This window comes from Oncorhynchus clarkii, chromosome 22 (genome assembly GCF_045791955.1).
Source record: "Oncorhynchus clarkii lewisi isolate Uvic-CL-2024 chromosome 22, UVic_Ocla_1.0, whole genome shotgun sequence".
In the NCBI taxonomy this organism is placed as follows: Eukaryota; Metazoa; Chordata; class Actinopteri; order Salmoniformes; family Salmonidae; genus Oncorhynchus; species Oncorhynchus clarkii.
Genome location: NC_092168.1, coordinates 17,044,675 through 17,066,773, shown reverse-complemented (window position 1 = coordinate 17,066,773; position 22,099 = coordinate 17,044,675). Strand labels below are relative to the sequence as shown.

The following is a 22,099-nucleotide window of genomic DNA, read 5'->3' as shown; positions in this document are numbered from 1 at the left end:
AACAACATAGCATGGCAGCAACACGCGACAACAACATGGTAGCAACATAACATGGCAGCAGCACAAAACATGGTACAAACATTATTGGGCACAGACAACAGCACAAAGGTCAAGGTAGAGACAACAATGCATCAAGTGAAGCAGCCACAACTGTCAGTAAGAGTGTATATGATTGAGTCTTTGAATGAAGAGCTGGTGATAAAACTGTCCAGTTTGAGTGTTTTTTGCAGCTTGTTCCTGTCGCTAGCTGCAGCGAACTGAAAAGAGGAGCGACCCAGGGATGTGTGTGCTTTTTGGGACCTTTAACAGAATGTGACTGGCAGAAAGGGTGTTGTATGTAGAGGATGAGGGCTGCAGTAGGTATCTCAGATAGGGGGGACTGAGTTCTAAGAGGGTTTTATAAATAAACATCAACAGTGGGTCTTGCGACGGGTATACAGAGATGGCCAGTTTACAGAGGAGTATAGAGTGCAGTGCCCTATAAGGAGCATTGGTGGCAAATCTGATGGAGAGCAACCTTACCTGCCGGTCCATAAATTACGTCTCCGTAATCTAGCATGGGTAGGATGGTCATCTGAATCAGGGTTAGTTTGGCAGCTGGGGTGAAAGAGGAGCGATTACGATAGAGGAAACCAAATCTAGATTTAACTTTAGCCTGCAGCTTTGATATGTGCTGAGAGAAGGACAGTGTACCGTCTAGCCACACTCCCAAGTACTTGTATGAGGTGACTACCTCAAGCACTAAACCCTCAGGAGGTAGTAATCACACCGGAGAGGAGAGGGGCATTCTTCTTACCAAACCACATGACCTTTGTTTTGGAAGTGTTCAGAACCAGCCCATACAATTGCAATCCGTCAATATAATTGACAACTATCATCAGAAATCAAGCAATATCAATCAGAAAATGGGGCACCCCTGACCCACTAGTTGGCCAGAAAGTTCAAATCATTGTTTCATATCGTGGTGTAGCTGTACTGTACAGACAATGACACAATAATGCAAGATCACAATTCCAGCATGGCCGACAACCACAACTCCCTTGCCCGCTATAGGAAGTTAAATGGTAATTCATAAATAATAAGTGAGCATTGCATTTGCAGTTCCAAAATTAATAAAAACATTTAAAGGGTAGTTTTAAACGTGATCTCTGAACGAGCTCCGGCAACTCGTGGCCCAGCTGGCTTTTCTGACACTGACACAGCTTTACTGACATTGCTAGGCTGCGGTTGCGTTGCTAGCCTGTGGGCGAATCGCAGATCTTCACGGGGGTGTTCCAGTTGATCTTCATTGCTTCATAATTTCTGGGTGTATTACAACGGATAGATAACATGCCAGATTAACATAATTGGTTCAGATTATTTAAAGATTGATTGGCATCTACTTGTATTCAACTTGTCAACCAGTTAGTTAGGTGCACTAGATAAGGGTCTGAACAAAATCCTACACTCCCATTCAAACCCAGAATCCTGTACTGGATTTCTCCAGACTTCTAAAAGTCAGGAATGGCACCCATGTGATATAGTGGAGCGGTGTAGCAATCTAATGCCCGACTGCCAATGGCGTGGCATGCACATGACGTGCTATGCAACTATTGGTTGATACAATGCATTATCTGCAATTTGGTCAGGGCTTGGAACATGACCCTCAACTAGTTGAATCAGATATGTTAGGTTAAGGTTGGACTGAATGCCAACAGGATGGTAGATCTCCAGGATGAGAGTTAGGTAGATCTGTTGACATCTATGTAAGTACAAGGTCGTGTTTATTGGTGCGAACCACAGCAGAATTTCCTTTTTCAATGTAAAACTAAAAACAAACGTTTCTTATAGGACAAGTTCAGGTAGTCCCTTGCAGTTTCAGTCCATTTTCATTCTGTTTGGTGCCTATTGAATACGACCCTGTACTGCCTCCAACCAAGTCCCAGGCTTTTGTGGGCTGACTGCCCCACAACGGCTCATTTGCACTTCTATAGTTTCAGTTTTGTTTTTGTGTAGAGAGCAGTCTCACTAATTGGTCGTTGACCAATGGCCGACCAAGATTCTACTTTATGAATTCAGAAAGACTGCCACTGCTCACAGGAAAGATCAAAAGCAATGATGTACTGGTCGTGGTCTCCCATTTCATCTGTGTGTAGTGTCTTTAGATTGGTCTGTTACGCTGGTCGCAGCAAGACTCTTTACTGCCACACAATCAGAGTTGGTGGCAATTGCTTTTGGTACAGCATGATAGAAAAAAACTCTCACAAGGTTTGAGTTTGAATTTATTAGTAGACAAGTAGAACATTTTAGGGCACAGTGTGAATAGCATTTACTCTTGAATTACAAGAGACAATATAATATAGAACAATAAAAATACATTGAAAAACTGACATTATACAGCTGTGCCAGGAAAATAACCTCTCCCTCAATGTCAACAAAACAAAAGAGCTGATAGTGGACTTCAGGAGACAGCAGAGGGAGCACACCTCCATCGACGAGACCGCAGTGGAGATGGTGAAAAGCTTCAAGTTCCTCTGCGTACACATCACTGACAATCTAAAATGGTCCACCCTCATAGACAGTGTGGTGAAGAAGGCGCAACAGCGCCTCTTCAACCTCAGGAGGCTGAAGAAATTACTCTTGGCCCCTAAGACCCTCACAAACTTTTACAGATGCACAATTAAGAGCATCCTGTCGGGCTGTATCACCGCCTGGTACGGCAACTGCACCGCCCGCAACCGCAGGGCTCTCCAGAGGATGGTGCGGTCTGCCAAACGCATCACCGGGGACACACTGCCTGCCCTCCATTCCACCTTCAGCACCCGATGTCACAGGAAAGCCAAAAAGATCATCAAGGACATCAACCACCAGAGCCACTCACTGCCTGTTCACCCCGCTATCATCCAGAAGGCGAGGTCAGTACAGGTGCATCAAAACTGGGACCTAGAGACTGGAAAACAGCTTCTATCTCAAGGCCATCAGACTGTTAAATAGCCATCACTACCCAGTACCCTGAACTTAGTGACTTTCACTAGTCGACTACTACCCGGTTACTCAACCCTACACCGTAGAGGCTGCTGCCCTATGTAGATATCATGGAATCACTGGTCGCTTTAATGTTTACATACTGTTTTACTCATTTCATATGTATACACTGCATTCCAGTCAATGCCACTCCGACAATGCGCATCCTAATATTTATAGATTTCTTAATTCCATTCTTTTGCTTCTAGATTTGTGTGTATTGTTAGCTGCTATAGCACTGTTGCGAAACAAACAAACATTTCACTACACTCGCAATAACATCTGCTAAATATGTGTATGCAACCAATACAAATGTATTTGAATATATCATAGAATCATGTAGACATGTATCTCTACCAGTATAGAGTCGTTTTATTTTTTATTTCGCCAAGTTCTCATTTACAACTGCGACCTGGTCAAGATAAAGCAAAGCAGTGCGACACAAACAACAACAGGGTTAAACATGGAATAAACAAGCGTACAGTCAATAACACAATAGAAAAAAAAGAGTCTATAAACAATGTGGGCAAATGGCATGAAGAGGTAAGGCAATAAATAGGCCATAGTAGCAAAGTCATTACAATTTAGCAGATTAAGACTGGAGTGATATATGTGCAGATGACGATGTGCAAAGTCTGATAGCATAATGTAGGACATAGTGGGAATGGCTTTGTCCTAGCAGGTAGAACTGAGAAGATGTCAACTGTCAGTGCTCTCTGAGTGTAACGGCTGTTGGAAGGAAATGACCTCTATGGCCAGGGCGTGACGCTGAGTGGAGGGAGGTCGTGAAAGGGGTGTGATGGATCACTCATGTCTTTGAGGAGTAAAATGATGGCTTCCTATCTACATGGCATTAAAGTCAGCATCCACGGCCAAACGACGTGAGGGTAGAGCTGGGGAGCAGGGTGGCAAGATAACTCGCTCAAGCTCTTTCTCTAACTGACAAGCTGAACATCACCATACTCCAGCATAGTATACTTGGATATATGAGCCTTTGTAATATGTATATCAGCACCATGTCACCAGGTCAAATTCCTGGTACATGTATATGTTCTTGGTTAAGCTTGTTCTGATTTTACAGCCCATTGTTAGACAATGATTTGGAAACAGAAGCAAAATCAACATTACAATTAGGAGTAAAAGAGTAAAGCCCCCCCGGCTAAACCCTCCCCTAACCCGGACGACACTGGGCCAATTGTGCGCCGCCCTATGGGCCTCCAGATCACAGCCGGTTGTGATACAGCCTGGGACCGAACCTAGGTCTGTAGTGACACCTCTAGCAGTGCGGCGCCACCCGGGAGGTCAGGTTTGGCTTTAATTACCTGTTAAATTGCAAAAGCAAGGCGGGCATTCAAGTATTGTGGACTGTATGCATTTCTCAATCTGTGTGTCTTTGATGTAGGTTAATTATTATATTTAGATGAATTATCACAGGGTTTCCCTTCAGAACTTTTGGGGGTGTAACAACAAATTCTAAAGTCTACTGTCTCCATCTGACACATATTTTTTACATTGTTTCAACAAGTAAATGTTATGTTGTTGTAATGCCCTGATAGAATAGATAAATAAAACAATAGATAGATAAAACAATGTCACTGATATTGTCATGTTTTCTGTTGTATGTCAGGAGTTATGGAAGGTACACAGGGCAAATGGCAGGCATTACCACCTGACACAAAACCCCATTACAGTGAGGAGGCAGGCAAACTACTGGCAGGAGATCAGGAGTTGAAAGAGAACCTGAAGGCATTACAAGTCTAAGTTTACTGAAGAAGGTTGAAATCAACGATGGCAATATATAGGGTCACAATAGTAAGTCATGACATTTATAAACTTTTACCTCAAAAAAATAATGGATTTGGATTTGATAGTTGGAGTTAGATTTGAGATACAGATTTAAGATACAAAGAACAGGCATTTTTCTTATGGTTTGCAGTCTTTTCCTATAAATATTTTTAGATACTGTATTTGTTTTGACATCTAATTTAATTTATTATTTATCTTGTCTATTTTTACATAATTTTTTGTTATCGAGTTGGAAGGTCATCTGGGAGGAGAAAGGAATTTGTTGAGGGCCAGGATGTGAGGGTGTTGGTGAATGGAGAGGTAGAGTCAGGCACAGGACACAGAGATGAGTATAGTCCGACAGTTTACTCAAAAATGAAGAAAAATATTCCAACACGGAAAACACAAAAATCCAAAGCACAAGAACACGAACCCACATGATAAACAATAATGCACAAAACAGAGAGGGAAGCCAGAGGGTTAAATGAGGAACATAATTAATGTAATAGAAATCAGGTGTGTATAATGAAGACAAAACCAAACGAAAATGAAACATGGATCGGTAGCGACTAGAAAGCCGGTGACGTCGACTGCCGAACGCCACCCGAACAAGGAGAGAAGATGTAAAAAAACAACAACATGTAAATGTATTATAATCTACATAACAATTCACATTACCTGTTACTGCACAATTATTTTCCTGCTGTAGCAAACTGACTCCTACATCTGTACATTTATAATGCTTTTAAACACACTCATACAGCACTGGGCCTCTTTTATTGTTACATCTAGGCAAACCTGCAGCTTCACAGTCAGTTTAAGGGTTTGACAAGGCTAGGGTGCAAGGAGTACAAGCCTTATTCAACCAGAAGTATAGTATATATAATTTTATTTTTAGGTAACTATTAAAATGTACTGTATATCTGTGATTCAACAATTAAATAACGGTCCTGCTCCTGCTTATAGCTGTGCCTTGTTTGTTTACATTGTTGATACTCAAGAAAGCAGATTTCTAGATCACTGGTAGAAGCTTGGAATAATCTGTACACTTGGGGTATGCCAGATGGGATATAGAGTTTAAAAAGCCCTCCCACTGGCACGGACCGACTATCTAGCATTTTGGAGGCAGGCCGTGGCATCAAGTTCACAATAAGTAAGATGCAATGCTCTTTACAATGTTTCAATGCAGAATTGTAATGTCTTGGTCATTGAGAAGAACAGCATTGACATGTACAGTACAGGCAGTGGCTTGACATATTACTCCCTGTAATCCTAGATTCAGATCATTCAGGCGAGAAAAAACATCACCCAGATAGGTCAGTCGTGTCAGAAACTCGTCATCATGCAAGTGGTCAGACGAGTGAAAATTATGGTCAGTAAAGAAAACTTTAAGCCCTTCTCTCAATTAAAAAAAATATGTCAATACTTTGCCCCTTGATAACCAGCGCACTTCTGTATGTTGTAAAAGCGTTACATGGTCTTTGCCCATATCAATGCATAGTGCAGAAAATACACGAGAGTTCAGGGGCCTTGCTTTAACAAAGTTAACCATTTTCAGTGGTGTCCAAAACGTCTTTCAAGCTGTTAGTCATTCCCTTGGCAGCAAGAGCCTCTCGGTGGATGCTGCAGTGGACCCAAGTGGCGTCGGGAGCAACTGCTTGCACGCGTGTTACAACTCCACTATGTCTCCCTGTCATGGTTTTTGCGCCATCAGTACAGATACCAACACATCTTGACCACCAAAGTCCATTTGATGCTGTCCAAAGCTGTCCAGTTCTTTAAAAATATCCTTTCCTGTTGTCCTGGTTTCCAGAAGAGGATATCTTCCTTAATTGACCCCCCGTAAACGTAACATATACCAGGAGCTGTGCCAGGCCCGCCAAGTCTGTTGACTCATGCAGTGGTAACGCATAGAATTCACTGGCTGGTATGCAAAGCAGTAATTGTTTAAAAACATCTCCTGCCATGTCACTGATCTTGTCACTGATCTGTCATGAAACTGTTGTTTGATGAAGGCATTGTCTGTATTGTTTTTTTGGCCTTTCCCCCAGCATTGTCCCAGCCATATCCACAGCATCAGGAAGAATGAAGCCTTCCACAATAGCATGGGGCTTGCCTGTCCTAGCCACTTACCATATAAGATGCTTCTAGCCCCTTCTTATTAATGTTATCTGTTGCTTTTATACAAGTCTTACTACCCAAAGGTCATCTTAATTCTTGCGCCAAAAACTCCTGTGGCTTATTTTTCAAATTGCCATGTTTTGTTTCCAAATGTCTGCGCAAGAGTGAAGGTTTCATTGAGTTGTGAGATAGTACTTTTGCACTTATAACACACTGTGGCAAGGCACTACTCCCAATATAAGTGAACCCCAAATCAATGTAGTTCTCATCATATTTGCGCCTCTTCGATGGTCCAACGTCCCTGTCTGTTGTTCGGTGTGTTCCCGTGTAAGGGGACAGTAGCTCTTCAGCTGCATCAGATTCACAACTGTCAGTGTCCATGCTAGCGGGGCTAACCACAAATGTAGAATTACTGATGCTAGCATTGGATGTGCTCATGGAAGCAGAACAACTTGTATTGTCGACAGGTGCATGTGTAGTACTGCTGGTTGTAGCAGTACTACTAGTAGAGCTGGTATGTGTCTCTATGGACGCGGGATTCCTTTTTTTTAAAACCATTTATCAATTTTCGAGCAAACGGAATGAGCAGCAGCTATGTTTGGCTATATACGGACCGTTAGTGGAATTCCTGTGAGAGAGTAACGGTTAATGTGATTGGATGTTAATTATTCAACTAGGCTACCTGTATTTGACATTGTGTTGTTATTTCGCTGAACACTAGATGGTTGAATTTTATTTTTGGCAGTGAAACGAGGCTACTTAGGCAAGAAAGAAACCTCACCCAAATGTATAGCCCCGTTGGAAAATATAAATGACTATGAAAATGTGAAGATTTTATTTTTTATTTAAAATGTGAATCACATTTTTATTTGGCGGACCCCCGACAGCATTGTGCGTACCCCAGTTTGGGAATACCTGCATAAAGCATCCACTTTTATTTATACGTTTATTTGGATAGGGAAAATGTACAGTACAGCAAAAACATAATGTATGTTAACAGCTCATCTACATCTGTAGTCCCCGTTTACTAATGCTGAAATTCTTCCACCTGTTAACAGAAAAACAATGCCAATTGAAACAGCATATCTGATCCGAAAGGATAATTACTAGAAGACAACAGCACATAACCCTGTGGAAGCCAAAGCTGTCTGTGTGTGGCATATTAAGCAGCTCTTACCCACTATTCAGGGTCAAGATTCAGATGGACAACAGGCAATCAAGCAGTTAGTTGGCCAGATACAAAGAGGCTTCTTAGCTAATAGAGCACAGATGTGTGGCAAACAAACCGCAGTTACATAAACATCTGGTTTTCATCGTCTAGGTGAAATCTTGGTAGGGCAAAATCCCCAAAAAATATTTTGATGCATGCCAGCAAAGCCACTCCCCAACAATGCATTAAATGGTGATAAAGGGGGGCCACAAACTGTTGGGGTCTATATAAAGCTCTACTAACAGCAGTCCCAACACCTTACCACTGTTAGACCTGGCTATCAGCGGAGCCTTGTCTGGCAGCGAAACAGTTCATTCAGCCTCATTTTTTGCCTTTGCTGATATGGCTGACTTGCTTAAACAAATGTTGTTTCTACTGACAATTGAGATGTACAAACTATGGCATCGGCGATGACGAGAGGATAGGAGGCAATCCGTAATTTTGATTAAGACATTAATGAGCGAGCTAGTCTGGACGTAGTCAATATAACTATTTGTTCAGCACTTCTTAAATGGACAGCAACAGAATTCAGAACATGGGCCTTTCTTACAGTGCTCTCCCTGTACACCAAGTTAGAACCGTAGGATAAATAAAGGGGCATATAAGCAGACAAGGAAAGCTCTTACAATATTTGATAATTACATTTCTCTAAAACAGGTTATAGGCTACATATGTACCACCAAGTCAGAACAGTAGGCTAAATTCTGAGTGGAAAATTGACCAGATCTTCAGGTCGGAGCTCTAGAAAGAGGCTAGAGTTCCCGACTTGCAATTCAGAGTTAGATGACCGTTCAAAACGTATTTTCCAAGTTGGAGCTAGTTTTTTTCAGAGTTCCCAGTTGTCTTGAACTCTCTGAAGTCTGAGATTTCCCAGTTCTGAGTTTCAAGTTGTTTTCAGCGCAACAGAAGTCATGCTGGACTGCCAGTAGATTGTCGACTTTATTCATGATGATGACTGCTAGCTAGGAGTTTGAAAGTATGATGTTAACATGATCAGTCCAATCAAAGCTAATGTCGATATAACGTGATTTGATGTCATTTTAGCTATGGTCAATGACCTTGAGCCTTCTTGGATGGGCACTTCAAATGTAACTCTATGGCAGCACCCAAGGGGCTTGAATTTTCGAGCTCTCCCTGTAGATTTTGCGGTGACTTTGTGTCCCCATGAGTGACAGAACACTGAGCCAATCACGGCGCAACTAGAGAACATTACCAACCCCTACGCTCTGTATTGTCCGCTGGATGCCTCACTACCACAGAAAGCACTGAGCTAGGCTGAAACACCTGTATTTTGGTGCTGCCTTTCTAAAGATAGCAAAAAAAGAGACCTTGTTCATACGCAGCTTTATTAACTAAATTATAAAATGTACGTATTTTTTTTTTTTTACATTGTTTGCAAACTGATATGTGACAAGCATTAATGCCAAAATAACATTCAAAACAAGCTCTGCCCCACATGCCCTTAATGACGGCCACTGTGGGTAAAGATGAAATCTCGAGTCTGTATTTTATTTGAGTGGTTTATTAATATCTTGACCGGCATTCAAAAAGGAGCCTAAATTATTCTTATTTACAGTACAGTAGCAAATCACTTACATAATAACAACTTGAAGCATTGTTCAAGATACCCAAGGACACGTGACAGTAAACATTTGAATTGTTCAAGTAGTGGTATGCACACCGGTGGTATGCTAATATGGATGTTGGAATTGAGGGCGTCTCCCTCTACTGGGATCTCTTCATTCATTAATTAATTTTTAGGTACACTACTGTTAGTAATTTATGTTATTCTTCAATAACACAAACTCCAACGCAAATCAGGGGGAGAAAAATAGGTTTATTCAGATAGGACAAATCAAGATGTTGTGCTGGAAGGTAGATGTTCAGTCTCCCCTGTCCTCAGCTTTTCCCCACTGAACAAAGGAACATGATGCCATTTATAACCCCCTCAGAAGTCCTTGCAGTACAACTTGGCCAATAGCCAAATAACAAGTATCCTGCTCTCGACTCAATGTACAGACCAATGAAAACCTGGCACATGTCACTCTGAGTTCAGAAGTGACATTCCACAGATTCTAACATATGATGAACTGAAACCCAATTCCTATTTACAATTCACTATTGACCATTAGTACTCTAGTTTTTAATCCTCTCCTCCTCTGCGTTGTGTATTTATTTTCAAAATATTCTTATGCTACCGTTCAAAAGATTGGGATCACTTAGAAATGTCCTTGTTTTTGAAAGAAAAGCACTTGTCCATTAACTTCTTGGTGACAGGAGGGCAGTATTGAGTAGCTTGGATGAATAAGGTGCCCAGAGTAAACTGCCTGCTACTCTGTCCCAGATGCTAATATATGCATAGTATTAGTAGTATTGGATAGAAAACACTCTGACGTTTCTAAAACTGTTTGAATGATGTCTGTGAGTATAACATATAACTCATATGGCAGGCGAAAACCTGAGACAAATCCAACCAGGAAGTGGGAAATCTGAGGTTTGTAGTTTTTCAACTCTTTGCCTTTCCAATACACAGTGTAAATGGGGTCATATTGCACTTCCTAAGGCTTCCACTAGATGTCAACAGTCTTTAGAACTTTGTTTGAGGCTTCTACTGTGAAGTGGGGTGAATGAGAGGGGAGTGAGCCCAGTGTCTGGCAGAGTGCCACAGCTATTGCTTTTCTACAGACAATGGAATTCTCCGATTGGAACATTATTGAAGATTTATGATAAAAACATCCTAAAGATTGATTCTATACTTAGTTTGACAAGTTTCTATGACCTGTAATATAACTTTTTGAACTTATCGTCTGATGTTCGGCTGGACCTGAACGCGCGTTTGGATTTGTTTACTAAACGCCCTAATAAAAAAAGCTATTTGGAAATAAATGATGAACTTTATCAAACATTTATTGTGGAACTGGGATTCCTGTGAGTGCATTCTGATGAAGATCATCAAAGGTAAGTGAATATTTAATGCTATTTCTGACTAATGTTGACTACACAATATGGCGGATATCTTTTTGGCTGCTTTGTTGTCTGAACGCTGTACTCAGATTATTGCATGGTTTGCTTTTTCCGTAACGTAAAAAAAAAAATCTGACACAGCGGTTGCATTAAGGAGAAGTATATCTCTAATTCCATGTATAACACTTGTATTTTCATCAAAATTTATGATGAGTATTTCTGTAAATTGATGTGGCTCTCTGCACAATCAACGGTTAGTGATTCATTTTATCTCTATTTGTGCTTTTTATGACTCCTCTCTTTGGCTGGAAAAATGGCTGTGTTTTTCTGTGACTTGGTGGTGACCTAACAATAGTTTGTGGTGCTTTCGCTGTAAAGCCTTTTTGAAATCAGACACTGTGGCTGGATTAACGAGAATTTTATCTTTAAAATGGTGTAAAATAAATGTATGCTTGAGGAATTTTAATTATGAGGTTTTGTTGTTTTGAATTTGGGGCCCTGCACTTTCCCTGGCTGTTGGCGAGGTGGGACGCTATCGTTCCACATATCCCAGAGGGGTTCAAATAACATAAAATCGATCCGAAATTCAGTGTAGACATTGTTAATGTTGCAAATTACTATTGTAGATGGAAACTGATTTTGAATGGAATATCTACGTAGGCGTACAGAGGCCCATTATCAGCAACCATCACTCCTGTGTTCCAATGGCATGTGTTAGCTAATCCAAGTTTATCATTTTAAAATGCTAATTGATCATTAGAAAACCCTTTTGCAATTATGTTAGAATAGCTGAAAAATGTAGTCCTGCTTAAAGAAGCAATGAAACTGGCCTTCTTTAGAGTAGTTGAGTATCTGGAGCAACAGCATTTGTGGGATTGATTACAAGCTCAAAATGGCCAGAAACAAATAACTTTCTTCTGAAACTCGTCAGTCTCTTCTTGTTCTGAGAAATGAAGGCTATTCCATGCGAGATATTGCCAAGAAACTGAAGATCTCATACAATGCTGTGTACTACTCCCTCCACAGAACAGCGCAAACTGGCCCTAATCAGAATAGAAAGAGGAGTGGGAGGCCACATTGCACAACTAAGCACAACTAAGTACATTAGAGTGTCTAGTTTGAGAAACAGGTGCCTCACAAGTCCTCAACTGGCAGCTTCATTAAATAGTACCCGCAAAACACCAGTCTCAACGTCAACAGTGAAGAGGCGACTGGCCTTCTAAACACAGTTGCAAAGAAAAAGCCATATCTCAGACTGGCCAATAAAAAGAAAAGATTAAGATGGGCAAAAGAATACAGCCACTGGACAGAGGAAGATTGGAAAAAAAGTGTTATGGACAGACTAATCTAAATTTGAAGTGTTCAGATCACAAAGAAGAACATGAAAAGATGCTGGAGGAGTGCTTGACACCATCTGTCAAGCATGGTGGAGACAATGCGATGGTCTGGGGGTGCTTTGGTGGTGGTAAAGTGGGAGATTTGTACAGGGAAAAGGGGACCTTGAAGAAGAAAGGCTATCACTCCATTTTGCAACGCCATGCCATACCCTGTGGACGGCACTTAATTGGAGCCAATTTCCTCCTACAACAGGACAATGACCCAAAGCACAGCTACAAACTATGCAATACCTATTTGGGAAGAAACAGTCAGCTGGTATTCTGTCTATAATGGAGTAGCCAGCCCAGTCACCGGATCTCAACCTTATTGAGCTGTTGTGGGAGCAGCTTGACCGTATGGTATGTAAGAAGTGCCCATCAAGCCAATCCAATTTGTGGGAGGTGCTTCAGGAAGCATGGGGTGAAATCTCTTCAGATTATCTCAACAAATTGACAACTAGGATGCCTAAAGTCTGCAAGGTTGTAATTGCTGCAAATTGAGGATTCTTTGATGAAAACAAAGTTTGAAGGATACAATTATTATTCCAATTCAAAATCATTATTTATAGCCTTGTCAACGTCTTGACTATATTTCCTATTCATATTCATGTATGTTTTCATGGAAAACAAGGACATTTCTAAGTGTCCCCAAACTTTTGAACAGTACTGTATATATATATTTAACTGATCTGCTGCCGGCTTTTAGGCAGTGAGCAGGTTGTTACTTAGTGACTGGGTGAGTGAATGAATCCTGTGTTCCAATGGCACGTTGTGTTAGCTAATCCAAGTTTATCATTTTAAAAGGCTAATTGATCGTTAGAAAACCATTTTTCAATTGTTAGCATAGCTGAAAACTGTTCTGATTTTAAAGAAGCAATAAAACTGTCCTTTAGAATAGTTGAGTATCTGGAGCATCAGCATTTGTGGGATCGATTACAGGCTCAAAATGGCCAGAAACAAAGTACTTTCTTCTGAAACTCGTCAGTCTATTCTTGTTCTGAGAAATGAAAGCTATTCCATGCGAGAAATTGCCAAGAAACTGAATATCTCGTACAACGCTGTGTACTACTCCATTCACAGAACAGTGCAAACTGGCTCTAACCAGAATAGAAAGAGGAGTGGGAGGCCCCGGTGCACAACTGAGCAAGAGGACAAGTACATTAGAGTATCTAGTTTGAGAAACAGACACCTCACAAGTCCTCAACTGGCAGCTTCATTAAATAGTACTCGCAAAACTTCAGTCTCAACGTCAACAGTGAAGAGGCGACTCCGGGATGCTGGCCATCTAAGCAGAGTTGCAAAGAAAAAGCCATATCTCAGACAGGCCAATAAAAATAAAAGATTAAGATGGGCAAAAGAACACTGGACAGAGGAACTCTAAATGGCCTGTGAATTATCTGAGCAAAATATATTTCATATCTCCTATTGCATGGGAATAACATAAAAATAATAACATATACAGTACATTCCATAACCTGCATTATTGGCCATTATTCCCAGGCAACTCAATAAACTCAACTAGAGAAATGCATCGGGTCTTATAGCTAGTCTAAAAAAGTCTTAAAAAGTCATTTGACTAAAAGAGAATTTCCCCAAGAGCTCTCCTCTTGACAGTGAATCCAATCTCCTCCCCAAAATTCCACTAATTGCTCTACAGCAGTTTGCTATGGGGATCCATTTGTTTTCTTCTCAGTGTGTCTCTTTAGGTTGACTTGTTGTTGTTGATCCTGCGCTCTTCTTTCCACTGTCTTCTCCTGAGTAGATCCCAGAGTCCTGACTGGAGCTGCCTTGTCCTCTCTGGATGGAGGAGGAGCCACTGTCCTGCTCCGCCTCAACATCTCCCTGACCCTTGACCTGTTGCTGTTGACCCTGGCTTGTCTGCTCTACCTGTACAGCCACCACAACTGTGGCCACACAGCTCTCCTCCCGAGGCAGGAGGAGAAGGGGTATTGTATCCTGTGTGTTATGCAGTATACTGCTGGGAAATGTGTGCTTTGAGACCAAACTTTTTCTCTTTTTGTGGCATCTGTAGACAGGCACTGTCGTCATCAGAGCTACACAGCCCAGCAGAGCCAGCAACACCTTCCACACCGGAGGATATCCTTAAAGGGACAAACAGAGCAGGCGTCAATATAGATGTTAAGCTCAAATCTGAAAGATCCCTTTTTCAGGGACAATGTGTATTTAAATGTAATGGTGTGTAAATGGTTCTCAATTTTACCCAGGGTCCTCACACACTGTTGCTGTGTGTACGGGCTGGTCTTATTGTAAAATTTGCTGAATGCATTGACCTGCAGGCAGTACTCTGTCCAGGGCTTCAGCGGGAACAATGTTCCCTCTGTGGAGTCAAAAACTTTCTCTTGTTTCTGTATGATGTAGACAAAAGCACACAGTAAGACATATAAATAGTACTTGAGTTGAGCATTTTGAAAAAACAAAAAGGTGTGACATTGATTGATAAAGCAGTGAGCTCTACTTTTTTCAGATATCTCAACAACAACAAAAATGTCAAAAATGACTTTGTTGTCCTTAAGCCATTTTGACACAACTTTGGAAGTATGCTTGGGTCTTTAACTTCCTGACTGATGTCTAGAGATGTTGCTTCAATATATCCACATCCTTTTCCTCTCTAATGATGCCATCTATTTTGTGAAGTGCACCAGTCCCTCCTGCAGCAAAGCACCCCCACAACATGATGCTGCCACCCCTGTGCTTCACGGTTTGGATGGTGTTCTTCGGCTTGCAAGACTCCCCCTTTTTCCTCCAAATATAACAAGGGTCATTATGGCCAAACAGTTCTATTTTTGTTTCATCAGACCTAAGGACATTTCTCCAAAAAGTACGATCTTTGTCCCCATGCAAATCTGACTTTTTTATGGTGGTTTTGAAGCAGTGGTTTCTTCATTGTTGAGCGGCCTTTCAGGTTATGTCGATATAGGCCTCGTTTTACTGTGGATATCGATACTTTGTGCCTGTTTCCTCCAGCATCTTCACAAGGTCCTTTGCTATTGTTCTGGGAATGATTTGCACTTTTTGCACCAAAGTATGTTCATCTCTAGGAGACAGAACACGTCTCCTTCCTGAGCTGTATGACGGCTGAGTGGTCCCATGGTGTTAATAATTTGCCGTACTATTGGATGTACAGATGAACGTGGTACCTTCAGGCATTTGGAAATTGCTCCCAAGGATGAACCAGACTTGTGGAGGTCTACAATCTTTATACTGAGGTCTTGGCTGATTTATTTTGATTTTCCCATGATGTGAAGCAAAGAGGCACTGAATTTGAAGGTAGGCCTTGAAATACATCCACAGGTATCCACAGGTACACCTCCAATTGTTGAACTTCTCTAGGGTAGGGGGCAGTATTTTGCATCCGGATGAAAAGCGGGCCCAAACTAAACTGCCTGTTACTCAGGCCCAGAAGCTAGGATATGCATATATGGTAGATTTGGTAGATTTGGATAGAAAACATTCTAAAGTTTCCAAAACTGTTAAAATGATGTCTGAGTATAACATAACTGATATGGCAGGCGAAAACCTGAGAAAAATCCACCCAGGAAGTGGATTTTTTTTATGTTTGTAGTTTTCTATTGACTGTCTATACATATTCCATTGATTTAGGACTCAAATTGCACTTCCTATGGCTTCCAATAGATGTCAACAGTCTTTAGAAATTGTTTCAGACTTGTATTCTGAAAAATGAGGGAGTAAGACCACTCTGAATGAGTGGACACTGCAGTGTCCCAGAGGTTTTTAATGCGTGCAACCAAGAGTGCGCCTTTTTTGTTTTCCTTTTATATTGACAAAGCTTTTGTCTGGTTGACATATTATTGATTATTATGACTAAAAGCAACCTGAAGATTGATTATAAACATGACATAAAACCCAATCTCTTCCACTCCTTCTATTCTATGCTTCTGATTTATCATTTATTTAATATCTCAATGTTCAAAGTTTAGCCAATTCCAACAGTCATGACGTGGACCTTTCTGGGTGTAGATCATAGCCCCCCCCCCCTCTCACTCGCTCTCCTAAGCCAGGTTTATTACCTCAGGTCATAAATACCGGGTAGAAACTACCATGCCATATCGAGGGAGAGAGTCTCCCAGAACAGAGACTTGGCCAAACACCTAAATCTCCAAAATGGGAGAATTAAACAATATGTCCACTTTTGAGAATGTGGGAAGGGTCCGTGGACACTTAAGGGACAGTTATGACGAGTGTGTTTCATTTGGGGACCTCATGAAGGACAGGAAACACACAACTATATCTCTGAATGTGTACATTTCTCAATTATAGGGTGTGCATCTAATTATTGTATAAAATGAATGAGTAAAGATGTAACTATTTGCGAAATGATGTAATGTGATGTTAACCTTTTTAAAATGAATTGTTTTCATCAGTAAAATATGCTCACTCAGTGGCCACGCCCAAGTTAATAGGCATTGGTTGGAAATTATGAACCAAAACCTTTTCTACATTTCTATAAGAGGCCCCGTGACCCAATTCATGGCAGACTAAGCAAACCCCAGCGGGAGCTGTGGTTGCAAATGGTTGAACGACTACAACCTAATGAAATTAACTTTAGTTCCCGATGAAGTGAGGACTGGTGTCCATACATTCAAAAGGGCTAATTTCAACGTGGAGGTGACATTCGCCACGCTGGAAGGATACATTTTAACTATACCAGCCAGAATACAACACGAGCTGAGTATGGCAACTTGGTATCAACTTTGAACTCTTATTCACTAAAGAAATTATACATCCTAGAAGTCGAGTTAGCAGCAGCAGCTGTAAACGTGCGTGGACTAGGAAAGGACAGACAATCTCTTCAGAAAGACAGTGTACTACAATGTAACTGTTCAACCACACGACGACAGACGACAACGTATCCGCCCTACAACCAGAAATATTCTTCAAAGGAGATGGGACATCTCTGCTGGGCAACTCAGGCTTCCATCTTCTAACAATCTATCGAAGCGCAGCTCAGAGTAAATATATTTCTTGCATTTTCCTTTTTCAAATGGGAGGTTATTTAGAATGCATAAGATTCTGTATTTACGATAGCATAGCTTCATAAGGTCCGATAGAGACACAATCCTTTTGTTCCTCAGTCTTCCCGCGCTTTCATTCAAACCCAACCCCCTTTCTTTGTGCAACCAGCCGTCATATCAGTTTTGTCCGCTAGGGACGTTTTCTTTTATGATATAATTAGTAATCAATGTATGATCCATCCTGTGTGATTATTTAGGTATTTAGTAAATAAACAATTCAACCAATTTTGTATTGCTGATTCAACTTGTTAGCCAGGGTTCGTGAAGATAACCAAGAATTTTACAACGTTCAGATGAGACTGAATAAGGTGACGATTAATAATTGACTGCTATTGATATAAAAGATTAACAGGTCTTTAAGAGTTTATTTGAAAGATAACAGCTCTATAAACATTCTACCGTGGGGCCCCGACTTCCAAGTTAATTACATTTACAGTGCCTTGCGAAAGTATTCGGCCCCCTTGAACTTTGCGACCTTTTGCCACATTTCAGGCTTCAAACATAAAGATATAAAACTGTATTTTTTTGTGAAGAATCAACAACAAGTGGGACACAATCATGAAGTGGAACGACATTTATTGGATATTTCAAACTTTTTTAACAAATCAAAAACTGACAAATTGGGCGTGCAAAATTATTCAGCCCCCTTAAGTTAATACTTTGTAGCGCCACCTTTTGCTGCGATTACAGCTGTAAGTCGCTTGGGGTATGTCTCTATCAGTTTTGCACATCGAGACTGACATTTTTTCCCATTCCTCCTTGCAAAACAGCTCGAGCTCAGTGAGGTTGGATGGAGAGCATTTGTGAACAGCAGTTTTCAGTTCTTTCCACAGATTCTCGATTGGATTCAGGTCTGGACTTTGACTTGGCCATTCTAACACCTGGATATGTTTATTTTTGAACCATTCCATTGTAGATTTTGCTTTATGTTTTGGATCATTGTCTTGTTGGAAGACAAATCTCCGTCCCAGTCTCAAGTCTTTTGCAGACTTCATCAGGTTTTCTTCCAGAATGGTCCTGTATTTGGCTCCATCCATCTTCCCATCAATTTTAACCATCTTCCCTGTCCCTGCTGAAGAAAAGCAGGCCCAAACCATGATGCTGCCACCACCATGTTTGACAGTGGGGATGGTGTGTTCAGCTGTGTTGCTTTTACGCCAAACATAACGTTTTGCATTGTTGCCAAAAAGTTCAATTTTGGTTTCATCTGACCAGAGCACCTTCTTCCACATGTTTGGTGTGTCTCCCAGGTGGCTTGTGGCAAACTTTAAATGACACTTTTTATGGATATCTTTAAGAAATGGCTTTCTTCTTGCCACTCTTCCATAAAGGCCAGATTTGTGCAATATACGACTTATTGTTGTCCTATGGACAGAGTCTCCCACCTCAGCTGTAGATCTCTGCAGTTCATCCAGAGTGATCATGGGCCTCTTGGCTGCATCTCTGATCAGTCTTCTCCTTGTATGAGCTGAAAGTTTAGAGGGACGGCCAGGTCTTGGTAGATTTGCAGTGGTCTGATACTCCTTCCATTTCAATATTATCGCTTGCACAGTGCTCCTTGGGATGTTTAAAGCTTGGGAAATCTTTTTGTATCCAAATCCGGCTTTAAACTTCTTCACAACAGTATCTCGGACCTGCCTGGTGTGTTCCTTGTTCTTCGTGATGCTCTCTGCGCTTTTAACGGACCTCTGAGACTATCACAGTGCAGGTGCATTCATACAGAGACTTGATTACACACAGGTGGATTGTATTTATCATCATTAGTCATTTAGGTCAACATTGGATCATTCAGAGATCCTCACTGAACTTCTGGAGAGAGTTTGCTGCACTGAAAGTAAAGGGGCTGAATAATTTTGCACGCCCAATGTTTCAGTTTTTGATATGTTAAAAAAGTTTGAAATATCCAATAAATGTCGTTCCACTTCATGATTGTGTCCCACTTGTTGTTGATTCTTCACAAAAAAATACAGTTTTATATCTTTATGTTTGAAGCCTGAAATGTGGCAAACGGTTGCAAAGTTCAAGGGGGGCGAATACTTTCGCAAGGCACTGTACATGATATGTTTATTCAGGTCATATTAATTACAGAGAATTGATTTGATAAAATAGCATGTCAAATATAATGTAATCCATAGTAAAGACACGACAGTATGTAAGTAACAGATGGATTATGAGAGAAAACCACCAAAGCTCCTTCACGTCCTGTTTCCTGCCCTTCTTTTCACGTCATGTTTCCTGGCCCAACCACACAACAGGGGACAATAACACAAGTGAGTCACTTGAGGATAGGCATTGAAGAGTGAACAAAGAAGAAATGGAAACCTTTTCTTCATCTTTGCAGGCTTCAAATACACCAAAAACTTGTTTGATCTGGCAACATTTGAAAAGGCAATGCAGCGTGTCCCTTTTAGACAGAGGACATGTTACACCCCACCCCCCGGTCTCTTATCACAGCATATCCAGCTGCTAGACTTCAAAGAAATGACAGCACAGTTTGTTTTATAATTGGTTTGGAGGATATTATGTTACGAGAAAGGGCAGTGGAATGGCGCTATTTGCTTGTGCACATGCGATGACATGACATTTGTCTGGCCCTCCGCAGGTGCTTCCGAAAGAGCTGTTCACGGCGGTTTGCCGTTTATTCCCATCTTAACAAAACTCCTACCACCACTCTACTTGTGAATCATCACTACTACTTAACCATAAAAGCCTAGCTGTTGAAGTGAGTCCTGACCTTGCTGGGTGAATGCTTCTCCCAATACTGCAGACTGAAGAACATGTCTAACACAGATCTCATGGGGGTGTTCTGCTCCGTCATTGGCTCCCTGAAGCTCACTGTTAACATGGTGTCCCCTGGATCGAACGCCACATGGGATGGGGGGCCTAGGTCCGCTGTAACACAGGAACAAACAGTGTTGTCAATGGCTACATCACAGCCTCAACTGCAATAACATATGGCACTTGAGCACATGCTGTTTTTAAGTCTGTAAGCTAGCATTGTTCCACTTTACAGACATGATTCAAATGATCAACAAACTCACATTTTAGACCAGTTATTTGAAATCAGGTGTGTTTTATGAATCCTGTGTAGGTCAGTTGTTAGAGCATGGCACTTGCAACGCCATGGCTGTAGGTTCGATTCCCACAGTGGACCAGTATGAAAAATGTATGAAAATGTATGCACCTACCACTAAGTTTGCCTGGTTAAGAGCCTCTGCTAAATGACAAAAAATGTGTTGGAGTTGGGCTGAAACAAAAGCTTGCACACAGCCACAAAGTGTGCATGTCCAGTTACAGATGTTGTTGGCCTCACCATGTTCATCAGGAATGAACTCCAGCCTGTACCAGTCTGACATCTGACCCCTGCCCTCGGCCCTCACTCTCAGTATGTATGACCCCATGTAGAAGGCCAGCTCCCTAGAGAAGTCACACCTCTCCTCAGTTATCCCGATACACATCCCTGTGTAGGACCTCTCGTCCGACTGTTTATGAGAACTATGAGGAGACAAGAGAGGAAAAATGGCTAGCTTGTTGGTGAGGTTCATTCAAGTACCAGACAGCATGCTTAAAACAGAGTAAACATATTTTTTACTGAATATATACCTTTTATTGTCCTGGATTAAGAAAGGCTCTTGGTACTCACAATGTGTATTGAGCGGTGAACGTGATGTTGTGATTGGCCATGGAGTGATTCCAGTCCCATTTCATGATGTATCGAGTGTTCACTGCATCCATCCTCACGTTATAAGGTCTAGGCAGCGCAGCAAACACTGAGGGAAACGCCAGAATTATGTCAGAATTCAGATGTTCTTTAGTATCACAGCAGTGTTGATGTTATAGTAACGTCATAGCAGAGGTGGAGGACAATGACGACATTACACCAACATCTAGGCCTACTGAGACTTTTTAGTCTGCTGGAGCAGTATCACTCCAAGACATGATAAAGCTGTTGTGGAAGGAGTGTGAAATGAATAGAATTCGAATTAATGTGGTTAAGATATGAACCACTCATAACACACCTTTGCCTAGACGAGACAGTTTACTGACATGTAGCACAGGATGTTGAGAAAGAAAAGGAAACCAAGACATCTTCAGCCTGTTTTATTATGTTATGTACATAATTTTTAAACCCGTGTGGCAGCTCATCCTAAATCTGCAAAGATTGGTACAGTTCAGAGAATACACAATGACTATACACGATTAATATTGCAAGCTTTTAGATTAATTTGTAACACTTGTTTAGGTGGGATTTATTTGAATCAAAATGTCTATTCACCGCTCAATCATTGCAAAAATAAACCGAGTGGAGCGGTCTGTCGTTTCGCTTTCATTTTGAATCAAAATATTTACCGGTGTATGCAAGGAGAAAAACTGGCCATGCAAATAGGCGTAATTTCATATCTTAATCCCCGGTCTTGATCGCTTCCCTCCCCTCTATTTCCACGTCGACCCTTCTTCAGTCACGGCGACAAGACCTCTCAAGGATGCGCGGCATTGCGTTGTTCTCATTATACCCTTGTTCACGATCGTACCTTTCCGCCCCAGTATAAGTCAATGTAGAAACCAACCACACACACAGGAAATCA

General features: G+C 41.3%; 1 protein-coding gene across 1 annotated transcript; it reads right to left on the bottom strand.

Annotated features, from left to right (window-relative positions):
- Positions 1-13,659: 13,659 nt before the first annotated feature.
- Positions 13,660-22,049, bottom strand: LOC139380277 (interferon alpha/beta receptor 1a-like). The gene is made up of 6 exons (XM_071122838.1): positions 21,864-22,049; positions 21,157-21,283; positions 20,827-21,008; positions 20,248-20,405; positions 14,681-14,825; positions 13,660-14,561 (listed from the first exon to the last, which is right to left on the bottom strand). The coding sequence occupies exons 1-6, from the start codon at positions 21,910-21,912 to the stop codon at positions 14,149-14,151; spliced, it is 1,074 nt and encodes a 357-aa protein (XP_070978939.1). The 5' UTR covers positions 21,913-22,049; the 3' UTR covers positions 13,660-14,148.
- Between the last annotated feature and the right edge of the window lie 50 nt (positions 22,050-22,099).

Bases quoted from the DNA above. Each gene is read 5' to 3' on its own strand.
- LOC139380277 (XM_071122838.1), bottom strand. From the start codon at position 21,912: ATGAAATTACGCCTATTTGCATGGCCAGTTTTTCTCCTTGCATACACC. The intron at 20,406-20,826 runs GTGAGGCCAACA...CCTGTGTTACAG, and splicing joins GTTCATTCCTGATGAACATG to CGGACCTAGGCCCCCCATCC. The intron at 14,826-20,247 runs GTCAGGACTCAC...TACATCATACAG, and splicing joins AGAAGCATTCACCCAGCAAG to AAACAAGAGAAAGTTTTTGA.